Genomic DNA, 14753 nt, shown 5'->3' on the forward strand with positions numbered 1-14753 from the left:
CTTTCTTCCCTCCTTCCCTTTCATCCCTTGTTTGGCATCTCTCTCTCGTTTCCTTCCCCCTCCCATGGTCTGGAATCTCTATTCCCCTTCCCTTTCCCTGGAGGTCTGGCATCTTTCTTTCCTTTTCCTCCCCATCTCCACAGTCCAGCATCTCTCTATTACCCCTCCCAGGAAGCAGTAGCAGAGAGAAACCTTCTGGGCTGCTGAAGGCAGCGTGCTTACTTTGCTCATGCTATCGGTGGCCTGAAAAATAAGAGCAGCTCTGCTGAGAACAAGAATGGTGAGCGGAGTGAGGGGGAACTCTGGATATGTGCACAGGCCTCCCAGAAGGTCTCCGCAGACTGCCATTGGCTCACGGGGCTTGAACTGAAGAACACTGGGATAAAGGGTCATGAATTTGACATACTGCCTTTCTATGAGTACCACTACAATGGACTCTCAATCTAAGTCATGTACCTGGAGCAATGGAGGTTTAATGTCTTGACCCAGGGTCACAAGGATCTGCAGTGGGAACTGAACCCAGTTGCCTGGGTTATCAGGCCATGGTACTAACCATTAAGCCACTTATCCACTCCAGACCATTTAAGAAAGAATAAGAGAGTCATACTTACATCACATCAAATGGAAACAAAAATTCTCAGACCAAAAATGCACCACATGAGAATATTTTACAAGGAGAAAAGACCTCAGAGAGAAGCCTTTAAATCAGTATTTGGCTACAAAATAGCTTGATAATTATTGACAAGAAAAAAACAAAACTTTGGTATGCATTTAAACTCCAATTGTTAAAAAGCACAAAGAAGATCTTAGTTGCTAAGTGCTCCTTTTACAAAACAATGTTAGTGATTTTCTCATGGCAAATGCAACAAAGCCCATAGGAAATGAATGGGCTTTAGCACATTTGCCTTGGAGGAACTTGCTACTGCAGCTTTGTAAAAGGAACTCTAAATGTGCTAGTGACTAAATTGGAGGATTCCTACATACATGATTCAATGAATATTTGGGCTGTCAAAATATACAGTACAACAAAGAGGTTAATATGAAATATTGGCAGTTTTAGTGGTCACATGGGCATCCATTAGGCTGGGTTGTCTTGACAGGCTGCCTTGCAGAATGAATTGACAGCTGGGAATGTCTGAGATGCAGAATGTTTTCTAATAACTACAAGCCCTACCAGAAATGCTAGTGCTCATGTAGTCAAGTTTATCTGACAGATCTGCAGGAAAGCCAGGAGACCAGATGTTGGTCAATGGTCACATGAGACCTACTGGCTACTTAGATTATTATGGATTCTGGGGTTAAATCTGGGAAAGGTGTGTGCTAGAGAGAACTAACAGGGTACCTTGCATACTCTACTGGGATAGGCACATGGGATCTCTCTGAGAGAGAAAGAGAAAATGGTTACTGTGGATGGGTAGACTAGATGGGCCATTTGGCCTTTATCTGCCATCATGTTTCTACTACCTAAGACAGTGGTATACAACGGAAGATGGCAACCCCCCTCTCCTCCCAAAAAACCCAAAAACTAACAACCATAAGTCTGTCCTGAGGAATACCTAGATGCAGTGATGTTGCCTAATATTATTTTTGATTTATCTGCTTTTCTTGAGACTTTTAAAAAATAATGTTTCACATAGGATTTGTCTCTTTTTGTTTCTGAACAGCATAAATTACAGTGTTTAATCCTTAGTTTAAGGAAAAGGGTGTCTCATTTTGTGGCCAGAAGGTACACATTTTTCCTAATATGTTGTGTTCAATTCAATCACATTGTAGCACAAGTTTTGTTAATTGATGCTACATTCTATTTAAGGTTTTCCTGTCAGTGCTTGGTGACACTAGAGGTGAACTTCTTAATATACCTTCTGTGAGCCACTACAAATTGAAATATTTCTTTTTTTTTTTTAATTCTTTATTCATTTTTAAACTTTCATCAAGTGTACAAAAATTCATAATAAACACTATTAATTAGACCACTTGAACATCTTATCATTGTATCCTATAAATATAAATGCAACCCTCCCCCCACCCTCCCTCTAAGCCCATTATTCATTATAAGATCATAAACCCCCCAATTGAAACCTTCCCCCCACCCAATACTAAGTGGTGTATAATTAATAGAAAAATGGCATTTAATCATGACAAAAAGATGTTAATGGCTCCCATATTTTTATAAAATTTCTTTCTAAGGGCTCTGTAGACAGTTTAAATTATATGCTTTGCATGGTTCACTCAGGCATGCCTACTTACACATACCATTGACCTGGTGTAAATGATTGCATCTACATTTAGGCAGTTCAAGTGTACATTAATAATCAATACTTTTTAAAGATGCTTTTGCAATTTGATTGCAGTCTAATTGTCTTTTTAAGGACAGATATATTTTAATAATAATAACTTTATTTTTGTATACCGCAATACCACAAACAGTTCAGAGCGGTTTACAATGTAAGAGACTGTACATATATAGCGAAGATACAATGTAAGGGAATGTACTATGCAGGTGAGAGCAAATTACAATGCAGGGACTGTACATATTTAGCATAGGTGTTAATACTGCGGAAAGCAAAGCAGAATTACAGTGCAGGAGTCTGTACATCTACAGCAGCGATATTTATACAGTGAAAGAAACGGTACGAGAGAGATCGGGGGAGGAGAGGTGGGAGGGTTTAGTTATTTGGAGGGGAGGGGTTCGAGAAATTTATCATAGAGGTAAGATTTGAGAGATTTCCTGAAGTATGAGTAAGATGGGGCAGTTGAGATGAGGGTGGTCAGGCAATCTGTCCATCTGCCAGCTTGGAATGAGAGAGTTTTATTAAGGAATCTTTTGTAGGTGCATCCCTTTGAGGATGGGTAAGTAAACAGATAGGCATTGCGAGTTCGATTGGTGCCTGGGAACGCAAAGTGGTGAGAGAGATAATTTAGTAAATATACCCCCCTACCCTTTGTTTTTTTCCTTTTCTATTTTTCTTTGATTATTGTAGTTCCTTCCCTCTTTCCTCTCATGTCTGTCTGTCTTGTGCGTCTTTTGTACTTGTCTTTATTGATATAATTAATTTTTAATATGTCTGTATTTCCCCATTTTCTGTTGTTTTTCTTTTATTAATAGCCGCTTTGTAATTTGAAAAGGCGGGATAACAAATTATTATTAAACTTGAAACTTTGATGGTTTCTTGGTGCATCGATACTGTTATAGAACTGGTGCTGAGCATGCAGCATCAACATACCTAATTGGAAATTCCAAGAATTGCTGGTTTAGTGTTTTTGTTTTCCTGTAATTTGCTTGGTTGTTAGAAAGTAATTTGGAAGAATAATTAATTGAATTGATTGTAGTTTGGGAATATGAGATTATTCCCTTTTTTATATTTTGCCTATATGAATGCTTTTTTTCATTCCTGTGATCTGGGTTTAGAAGATGTAAAGTAAAAAGAAGGAAAACTAACCTTTCCCTTTTTACAAACCACAGCGCGGTTTTTAGCAATGGCCACGGTGAATTTCTATGAACGTCAGAGCTGTTACCACCAGAGCCGGCGCTAAAAACTACACTACAGTTTTGTAAAAAGGGGGTGGTTTTGTAAAAGGGGGGTAAGTTAAATATGAAAACTTATGTAGTGGTTACTTATGTAGTGGTTACTTATTCTATCTTGGAATATAACATTTCAAACCCTTAATTAAAACATAAAAAAGTCTGTTCTGGGGCTGACAGCTGGGATATATGTTCTCTTAGGCTTCCATAGCTGGTGTCCTGATTGTTACTGTTGTCCGGGTCTCATCACAGCTGGGTAGGTAGAACTGACATTTCAACCATCATGGTGTGGCTTTCTTCACCTACCTGGATGTGGCGAGACCCAGACAACAGCAACAATCAGCTGGGATGTATCCTTAGCAATATGGACAGCATAACTGAGCAGATCAAATGGGCATATTTGGACAACAACTATGCTAGACAATACTTAACAGTACCTGATTACTATTCAGTATATTATAAACAGCTTGGGTAAATCTCTTCATCAAAAGACATTAAATAAAACCCAATAAATAATAACTATTTATTTAGATAATACAGGGCTATGTGCTTGAGTGAGGGAAAGATGGGTGCTGAAGGGAATGAGGTTGCTGTTAATCTTTTGCATTATATTACATTAGTGACTTCTATTCCGCCAATACCTTGCAGTTCTAGACGGATTACAAAAGAAGATAACTGGACATTTTCAGGAAAATTACAAATTAGGGTGCTGTTTACATGGTTGAGACCTTAAAGGTTACATATAATGTTGCATATCATGAGGAAAACAATCCTTTTGTTTGCTCATATAATATGAGCATTACACAGTATACCGAGTTAAGCTATTATGGCAGAGAATTAGTATATTTTCAAAAGAGGCCAATTTAAGGAGGGAAGGAGGTCCAGAGGAGAAGCATGCAGGAGGAAGAGAGAAAAAAATATTGGACTGGTGAAAAGGAGGGAGAAATGTTGGACTGGGAGGGGGGTCCAGAAAGGAGGAAGGGAAAGGAGATGGACTGCAGGGGGCAGAAAGGAGGAAGGGGAAGAGAAATGTTACACTGGGGGGGAGGAGAGAGGACTAAAGAAAGGAAGAGATATCAGACCAGGGAATGGAAGGGAAGGAGAGGAGTCCTGTAGCGCTATAGAACTAATAATAATAATAATAGTACCAGGAGAGAGAGATGCCAGATTATGGGAAGGAGAGGAGAGAGATGCCAGACTGGAAAGGGAGGAAAGGAAGGAGAGAGATGTTGGACCACTGGGAGGAAGGAGAGAGATGTCAAACCATGGAAAAAGGGAGGGAAGGAGAGAGAGATAAGAAGGGAAGGAAAAACATGGAAAAGTAGATTTTGAGAAGAAAGCAGAAAAATGGAAACATCATCATCAAAGATGGATGCAAAGCAGAAAGTGAAGACGTAGAGAAAAACAGTCAATGGATAAGAAGGCCCTGGAAACATAGTTAAAAGCACAGAAAAATAAAGTCACCAGACAACAAAGGTAGGGAAAATGATTTTTTCAATATAGTGATTGAAATGTGTCAGTTTTGAGAATTTATATCTGCTGTGTATATTGTGTATATATGAAAAGTAGTAAAGGGGGTGGGATCTGGAGAAAAGCTTGGGTGGGTCTAGAGTACAGTTTGAGAGGTCTGTGGTTGGGGGTACTCAGTTGATATTTGTTAGACTTCCCTGCTGGCACACCCTACTGGCATTTCAGGGCCTATCTGGAGGGCATGTATGGATGTCAGTGTGATGACATCATGGCGATGTCTGCGCACTTCTGGGTGCCTCAAGCCATGGTCACTACCTTTAATGTGCCCCGGCTCGAGAAAGTTTGAGAGACACTGCTCTAGACAGCTGCCACAGATCACTTATCCCTCTTGTACCCAATATGAAGCTGGCTGGTAAGTGTGCTATTTTATGATATCTGAGACTCCCCAGCCTAGTGATTATGAACACTTCCTCTGCAGCACTGTTGGTTCTAACCAGCTTGAGGAGCTAAAGTCAGGTCAAGAATCAACCTTTGATCTTCAAAATGGAGTGCATACACTGCTGCTAAACTACCAGGGCAGTCTGGCTTGTTGTATTTAGCTGAAAATAAAACAAGCTTTCCAACCATACTCTGTACAGTACGCACCTGGCATCTTCTAGGATTTGTCTCATTGCTTTGGCAAATTTGTCTGCTGTAAGCTGGTCTGATGGCATGAATATTCCTATTTGTTTTGTTTCAGCTCGGACCATGTTGTCAAACTGATCTCCAAAAAGTGGAATACCCAAGATAGGAACTCCATGGTAGATCGCTTCCATTAAACTGTTTAGCCCACCATGAGTAACCAAAAGACGAGCTTTTGGATGGCCTGAATGAAAGCAAAATACATGTTATGGGAGCATCTGGCATTTCAAGACATTAGTTTGTTTTTTTTAAGTAATTTCATTATTTATTAATCTAAGTACACTATGGTGTTTTTTGAGATGTGCACGAACTGGTATTTAGATGTGCATTTTGCATATGTGTCAAAATCTTGATTTTTGAAGGCCAGGATCTACACATCCAAAACTCAAATGCATTGGGAAGGGGACATAGGCTGGGCATGTTTTGGTTGAGACTAGGGTTGGTCAAAAAGATATACGTATATATATTCCCTGTTTCAGAAGATGCATATTTTACATGTGCTGTTGGAGATGACAAGGTTGAAGAAAGTTGCTCGTTTGTACAGCATTCTACTGAAAGAATTAGGGGTGGTTACCCCCTTAATTCCCCATTGTTTTTTGTCCTCCCTTCAAAAGTGGTACTGGCAAAGGATAGCAGGGTCTGAGACTGTGCTGGAAAAAGTACACATATTTGTTTCAAGATTGAACTCGTTGATATTAATGATTATAAAATGGATACTTCAACTGCACACAACTTGTGATGTCTCAATTCTAGTTTGTACATCCTTTCTAAAATCTGTCTCCACATCAACTAACTTGCCTTAATATATAATGTTTACACCTCCAAATAAACTGTAATAAATTAGGGGCCCTTTTCTTAAAGCTTAGTGTGTGCTAATGTACATTAACATGCACTAATGGCCAAATTCTGTAACTACGCCGATATTGGCAGCCGCTATTATGTATCAATCACACATTGACACCGGTTTCAGAATTGTGCTACAGGAAAGATAGGCACCGGAAATGTAGGCCAGGGTTTTCCAGGTCTACATTTAGGGAGCCTGTCTTTGTGTGAATTGTGCCTACATAGGTGCTTTAAGCCATTTAATACCACTTCCAGCATTTGGCAGCCTAAAGCGCCTACATAGGTGTGATTCTGGCACAGGTAAGTGCTTCAACCTCGCTATTTTTTTGTCATGTCTAATGACGTTCTTCAATTAGCTTAGATGCTGGTAGAATGCCAGTTTTAGAATTTCCCCCTAAGTGCCATGTGGCCCATAGGTATAAAATAGAAAGTGAAGCATTTAGGCCCTGATTTTATAAAGGGCGCCTAAGTCATACCTAACGTTAGGCGTGCTTTAGGCATCCAATCTAAGTAGTTAATGAGCCAATTAAAGGTCTTAACAAGTGATAATTGGTACTTAGACATTCAAAGGATGTAGACGCCACTTTGTAGAAGCAGCCATGTTTAAAACCTGCGCCTAACTCAATAGATGTGGGTGTGGAATGGGCGTGATTTGGGCAATGATGCAATTTGAGCTTTCTTTGATTCATTTACATAATACTGAGCAACTTAGGGTGTCCATATTATGCTTATATTGTAGGCGAATGAAAGCCAGGTCTACTTTTGTGCACAGTTTGGGCTTCAGATAGACCTGAGTTCTATGGACGGAACTTAGGCACTCTTTGGACATTCTTTCAGAACTTAGGCACAGTTTGGATGTCCTTAATGTCTGCTAAATAGCTCTCTGGGTTTTTATTTTTGCTTTTTAAGCTCAAAATACACTTAATAAGGCACCACAATTTGAATGTAGAGCGGGGTGGATGTTAGCGGTTTTTGCATGGATCCCTGATGAAGCGGATGCGAAACATGTCGGGTCCTACCGCTGTACTATTTAAAAAGATAAGTACATACCTAAACGTATAAAGAAAAATTCAAAAAAGTTTATTTAATAACAAGGACCAGTTAAATACACCTGTGAGGCTCCCCGTTCTAAGAACATGTATGGGTAACGGTGGAGGAAGGTGTTTCTGAGGTCCAGTAAAATCTGAATGAATATATGAAAGTTTGCAGTGAAAACGTAGTCATTACAGTAAGGGGAGGTTTCTTGGAAATGGTATAGAGGTTACAAATATATAGATTGCATGCATAACTTGATTTGCAAAAGCTTAAGAACAGAAAAAACCAGATACAGACCTTAGCAAGGCTTCTACTTCATTGCAAATGGAGGTTTGCAACTGCACAATGGTGACCTCATTGTGAGATCATCAAGGTGCACCTGCAAGGTAGAATGCCACAATTTAAATATGCACTGGGGAGCTGATTGGAATTTGAACTTATGACCTCTGGAAGAGGAGCGCAGGGCTTTTACTTATTGAGCTATAGCAGTTTCCAAGCAGGTGTCTCTGATTTCCCTGTGATATGATAGCTTAGCTATCATATCACAGGACAATCAGAGACACCTACCTGCCTGCCTATAGCTCAATAAGTATAAGCCCTGTGCTCCTCTTCCAGAGGTCATAAGTTCAGCTACCCAGCACATATTTTAATTGTGGCATTCTACCTTGCAGGAGCACCTTGATGATCTCACAATGAGGTCACCATTGTGCACCTGCAAATCTCCATTTGCAATGAAGTAGAAGCCTTACTAAGGTCTGTATCTGGGGTTTTTTTTCTGTTCTTAAGCTTTTGCAATTATATGTATTCTTACTATACACCCATTTTTATTCAGTCCCACTTATAGAATGATGTCACTTTCCCATGCCTATTATGAAAACACTGCTTTTCTTTTTACATTTGAGCTTTATTTTTGCTGCAAGGTTCTGATCCACAAATGCAAGACTCTACTTTACTGTTGATATGTTATCAGTTTTCCTGCTAGAGGGCATGATTTCTGGTTCTGGCTCATGCCTCTGCATGTCAGTTCTTCTTTGGTTACAACTTCCATGTATCTCCAAATATGTACATATTTCATGACCTGTTATTTCTTTTTCTGTTTGTATGGTTTTATGAAAAACTGAATAAAAAATTTTTAAAAATGAAAAGTTAGACGCCTAAACCGTGATGAATTCTGCTGAGCGCGATTCTACAAAGGGCGCCTAACTTTAGATGCATTTTGCAGAATCAGGGCCTTAGGGTATACTACTGTCCATTAGTGCATAGTAAGCTTTAGTAAAAGGTCCATTTAGTAAGGCAAGATATCCCTTTGTTAAATCTATACTGTGGCATTACATTCAGTATCCCTTGGAGCTATGACAGTTTTAAATGACAGGTTACATATTACAAAGTGGTCACCAATTTCTTGTTTTAACTCTTTCAAAACTTTGTTGAGTGGGGAACAAAAAAAAGTTTAAGAAACATACATAAAATGTAGTACAAAGCAATACAAAAACAAATATGCATCATAGACAATGAAAATCAAGCATATGGTAACCAATCAATGTGTTAGACTAGGGTTGTACATTGTTTTTCAAAAAGATGGTAAATGGGATCAACACTAAAAAAATTCCAACCATATAGTAAGATCCCCACTCTCTAATATATAGAATGTGAAAAAAGGAGGACATATGCAAAGTGATGCACATTGGGAAGAATAACCCTCATCACAGTTACCAGATGTTAGGGTCCATCTTGGGGATTAGTGCCCATGAAAAAGATCTGGGGGTCACTCTAGACAATACAATGAAACCTGCTGCCCAATGTGTGGTGGTGGCCAAAAAAGCAAACAGGACGCTAGAAATTATTAAAAAAGGGATAGTTGCAAATTCCTGAAAGCTCTCTATCTCCTCTTACAAGGGTATATTATCTTCCTGTTAAATCCCAAGTCAAAGAAAAAGAAAAAAGTGGGGAATCTCGGGAAAGACCATTGGACATTTCCGCTATATTGGAACAATCGGATAGAGAATTGGCTGTTCCAGCCAATCTCTTGATGTCTGTGGCTTTGGCTCCAGACAAGGATTGGATATTAAAACTTTTCTTCAAAAATAGATCCAAGGACTTCATGGGACACCATATTCAGATATTTCCTGATGTCTCCAGAGAGACTCAAAAAAGAAGAAGAGAATTCTTAATCTTGAAACCTGAAGTGACTCAAATTAGGGGTATTTTCTTTTTGAGATATCCATGCAAATGTGTAGTCCAATACTGTTTTTTGAAGTATATTTTTACAGATCCATCTCATTTGATAAGTTTCCTCTCAATGAAACGTCTGGAGAAAGGAATAGCTACGCCTAATGAAATTTAGCTCTCTGTACTGCAGTAGACATATGGCTTTCTTTGATAAATATTTTGATTAATTTAGCTCCACTCTTTAAATCTTGGATCTAAGTTAATGAGGACTAGTGTGTGTTCCTGGAAATGTCCAGTTAGCTTCTTTGTAATCTGCCTAGAACTGCAAGGTACGAGCGGAATAGAAGTCAGTAATGTAATGTAATGTAATCAAGTGAGTTTACTTTATGTATTTTTCATTTTTATGTTTTGTTTTGTTTTTCAATTTTTGAAAAATTAACTTAATTTGGTTCCTGATCGCACTTTTCTGTACAAGTTGTTTATGCTTGGTAATTCTAAAAAATTGTATAAATAAATAATAAAAAAAGGAATGGTTAACAAGACTAAGAATGTTATAATGCCTCTGTATTGCTCCATGGTGCGACCTCACCTGGAGTATTGTGTTCAATTCTGGTCTCCTTATCTCAAGAAAGATATAGTGGCACTAGAAAAGGTTCAAAGAAGAGTGGCCAAGTTAAAAAGGGATGGAACTCCTCTTGTATGAGGAAAGACTAAAAAGATTAGGGCTCTTCAGCTTGGAAAAGAGAGGGCTGAGGGGAGATATCAATGAAATCTACAAAATCCTGAGTGGAGCAGAATGGGTACAAGAGTATCAATTTTTCACTCTGTCAAAAATTACAAAGACTAGGGGACACTCAAAATTACAGGGAAATACTTTTAAAACCAATAGGAGGAAATATTTTTTCACTCAGAGACTAGTTAAGCTCTGGAATGCATTGCCAGAGGTTGTGGTAAGAGTGGATAGCATAGCTGGTTTTAAAAAAGGTTTGGACAATTTCCTGGAGGAAAAGTCCATAGTCTGTTATTGAGACAGACATGGAGGAAGTCACTGCTTGCCTTGGATCGGCAGCAAGGAATGTTGCTACTCCTTGGGTTTTGTTCAGGTATTGTTGACTGTGAGAATGGGCTACTGTGCGATTCATTCTTATTCAAACTCAGTTATTGCAAAATTGAATAGTTATTTGAGCTTCCATTTCTATTAGAACTTATCTTACCTAACAGATCATTCTGAGGGAGCCAGTCCACAATTTTTACATTAGGTGCCAATTTTAGCTCCTGTGGCCACTGAGAGTGCTGGTACCTCCAAATCACTTTCTGGGGAAGATGCGCAAAGCCAGCATTCATTTCCTTCACCATGTCCATCTGTACCAATGAGGACAGCATGGAACCCATTGTCACAATAATGAAACCAGCTTCTCCCGACTGCCCGATGAAGTCTTCAAGTTCCTGTAGAAAGCATTAAAAGCATGAAATTACACTTCCTTGAAGAATGTCGGCTTTACAACTACATTAGCCATTATCTAACTTTTATAATTCCTGTGGATTGCAAGAACCAAAGCATTCTGTTTTTGCTAAAGGCAGATTGTGCCAAAAAAAATCTGATTTCTTTGGCTGGGTGACTAGAGAACTAAATAACGTGTATGCACTAGATGTAGAATAATACTTAGTTCAGCAAAACCTTTGATACAGTTCCTCATATGAGGTTTATAAGCAAACTGGAGATATGTTTCAAAATAGTCAATTGGATTAAAAAAAAGTGGTTGACTGACAGAAGACAGGGTAGTAGTAAATAGCATTCATTTGGAAGAAGAAAGTCAGTCCATGCTGGCTAATTTGTAGGAAAATGGAAAAAGTATGTTTAGCTTTGTATATCAATTGATGAAACAATCACTTATTGATCCACCAGTAGCTCTCATATGAATAGTTTCAAATAATTCAATTGATCCTCAGAAACACCACCTCGGACTCCTATAATTCATAGTCCTAGGCTTTAAGTGTTAAATCCTCATTGGATCATAATAATTTCATGATAATTCAATTAAATATATATATAAATAGTTTAGCTTTAGTTAATAATGTAAACTTATCTCAAACGTGGTCTTCATTTATGGGATACTGAGATTTTTTAGGAGCCTGATCATCATGTTTTGAACATGCTAGAGATGTCATACATTCTTCGCCATGAGACCGTTGAATAGCACATTGCAGTAATCCACGAAGGAGAGTACTAAGGCATAGAGTAGTTGGCAAAGTCAGACTATGAAAAGTAGTTCCTTATTTTTCAGAGTTGTTGCAGGTCGTAAAATGAGGAAGATACTACCTGAGAGATATGGTCAGAAAGTGACTTGTTCAATCTTCCAATAAAATATACAGGCAAAGAGAGTATTGAAGCTGTGTGTGGCTGCCGTAAAGGTAATCTCTGATGCAACTGGAAGTTGCATCAGAGACGACCTTTACGGCAGCCATATGCAACTACAACGCTCGGCTGCTGTGAGAAAGTAATTTAGACTCGCAGCCACAGGGCAGGGAGGTTTGTCGGACTGGGGCTGTTGTCAGTCGGTCGGGGGGGAGGGGGAGGCAGGGAGGGAGAAAGGGAGGAAAGGTGGAGTGGAGAGGAAAAGATGCTTAAGGGAAATGGGTAAAACAGAGGGGGGAGAAGGACGCTGACAGGACATGGGGAAGACCGGTGGGGGGGGGGGGGGAAGGATGCTGAAAGGAAATGGGGAAGAGAGAGTGGAGAGAAGATGCTGAAGGGAAATGGGGAAGAGAGAGTGGGGAGAAGATGCTGGCAGGGAAGAAGACAGAGTTGCCAAACTATGGGGGGAGCAGAGGGAAGAAGATGGGTGCCAGACCAATTTGGAAAGGGGGAGAAAGGGAGAGGCACAGTAACAGAGCAAATGGAAGACGAAGAGAGACAGTGGATGGAAAGAATTGAATGAGAACATGAGGAAAGCAGAAACCAGGCAACAAAGGTAGAAAAAAAATTATATTCGTTTGTTTTTTTGTTTTTTTTTTGCTTCAGGATAAAGTAGTATATTAGTTGTGTTGATAAAAATTTATAAACAAAGCCCTGCCAGCTGAATATCTCTTTCTCCAGTTCAGCAGCCAGAAATGATTTATAAGGATGGAATAAGCTAAATATTGCAGTACTGAGGCTTGTATGGATGCTGCGGAGACGGTGACGGGACAGTGAATGGGATGGCGGTGACGGGGCGGTGAAGGGGACGGTGCAGTGACAGGGACAGATTTTTTCCCCGTGTCATTCTCTAGTGCTCACATCAAAAGCTTCCTGTTTCCGCTTTTGACTGAGCACTGTGTTGCCGATCTGAAGTTCTGTTGATGCCAGGGGTAGGAGGCCCGTTGCCGATCTTAAATGTCATCGCGGGATGGGGGGGGGGGGGCTTGCAGATCTTGTTGCCAAAATCGGAAAGGTGAGGAAGGGAGGAAGATGGGCCTGTGGTAGATGGGAGAGATTAAGAGAAGGGGCAGATGATAGAAGTGGGAGAAAGGGGAGAGAGAAGAGGGCAGATGATGGAAGTAGGGAGAAGGAGCAGATGATGGAAGTGGGGAGAAAGAAGAGGGCAGATGATGGGGTAAAAGGATTGAGTTAGGGAAATACTGGAGGGGTAAGGGAAAGAGGTGACGAGCTGTAGGTAGACAGCAAAAAAAAAGGAAATTATGAGAGGGTAGTAAGAACGTAATCTAGATGGATGCAGAAAATAAATTGAAAAGGAAAATGAGGGAAGAAAGGGATTGCAGAAGAGAGGTGTGGGAGAGGGAAGGAGAGGAGAGATATGCCAGACCAATGGGGGTGAAAGGAGAGATGGAAGGGGGAGGCATACAGTTTTTGGAAGGGGCATAGAAGGAGAGAAGATGCCATATAGGGAGGGGCAGAGAGATGGCAGACAGTGGCTGGAAGGAAGACAGTAACAAGAAGATGAGGAAAGCAGAAACCAGAGAAGACAAAGATAGAACAAAAATTTTCTATTTATTTATTGCTTTAGGAGACATGTGTCAGTGCTTCTGTGGTGTTGCATTTTTTGCATAGTCCAGCTTCTTGCTGGTTCAATTTAACCTTTGTCTATGTATTTCTATTTTATCCCCCCTTTTACAAAACTGTGGAGCTTTTTTTAGCGCCAGCCGTGGTGGTAGCAGCTCTGATGCTCTGAATTCTATAAGCGTCAGAGCTGTTACCACCGTGGCTAAAATCAACACTACAGTTTTTTAAAGGGGGAGAGGATTGTTATTTTGTGGCTCCTTTGTAGGCTGCAGTCATTGTAGGATCAAAAGGTATAGCTGTTGTGTTATATGGTTTTGTTATTTCCAGAACAGATTGTTTTAATGCTTTATATTGTGGTCTTCCACAATATCAGTTAAAAAGGTTGTCACTACTGCTCATATTTTATTGAAATCAAAAAAGAAGCAGGATGAAGTTAAGAGATGAGAGGCTCCGGAGTAATCTGAGGAAATACTTTTTTACAGAAAGGGTGGTAGATGCGTGGAATAGTCTCCCAGAAAAGGAGGTAGAAACAGAGACTGTGTCTGAATTCAAGAGGGTCTGGGATAGGCACATGGGATCTCTCAGAGAGCGAAAAAGATAATGGTTACTGTGGATAGGCAGACTAGATGGGCTATTTGGCCTTTATCTGCTGTCATGTTTCTATGTTTCATCATATGACTCCTATTTTAGTAGAATTACACTGGCTTCAAGTTGAGTAGCAAACTATTCTAGCAGTTTGTTCATTTTTACTTAAATTTAAAGTTATTAATTTATTTAGTCTATTCAGCTCTCTGCATTTCCGATTCCAACATTACATAATGGTGCATTTGTTAATTTCCTATGTACAGCTTGCTAGGTATAAAAGTTGCCTGTTCTAGAGGTCCTGTGTGTTTAGGAGATCTTTTAAGAATGTATGAACCACTTATACATCTATGATCTTCCCAACAAGGTTACCTAATTGTGCTAAATGTAATTACATTGCAGTCCACTTTTAAGCAAGTATTTGGGATATTGTGTTCTAGGTTGAGGAAT

The 14753-nt window shown here is 39.6% G+C and overlaps 1 protein-coding gene across 1 annotated transcript in view; it reads right to left on the minus strand.

Moving 5' to 3' along the window:
* LOC117354866 (UDP-glucuronosyltransferase 3A1-like) overlaps window positions 1–14753 on the minus strand; it is a 48708-nt gene that overhangs the window by 2184 nt on the left and 31771 nt on the right. The window contains exons 5-6 of the mRNA XM_033932833.1: window positions 10936–11167; window positions 5639–5858 (exon numbers count right to left, since the gene is read on the minus strand). Coding sequence (XP_033788724.1) covers window positions 5639–5858; window positions 10936–11167 — 452 coding nt within the window. The remainder of the gene's footprint in view (window positions 1–5638; window positions 5859–10935; window positions 11168–14753) is intronic.

Source organism: Geotrypetes seraphini, chromosome 1 (genome assembly GCF_902459505.1).
Source record: "Geotrypetes seraphini chromosome 1, aGeoSer1.1, whole genome shotgun sequence".
NCBI classification, from domain to species: Eukaryota; Metazoa; Chordata; class Amphibia; order Gymnophiona; family Dermophiidae; genus Geotrypetes; species Geotrypetes seraphini.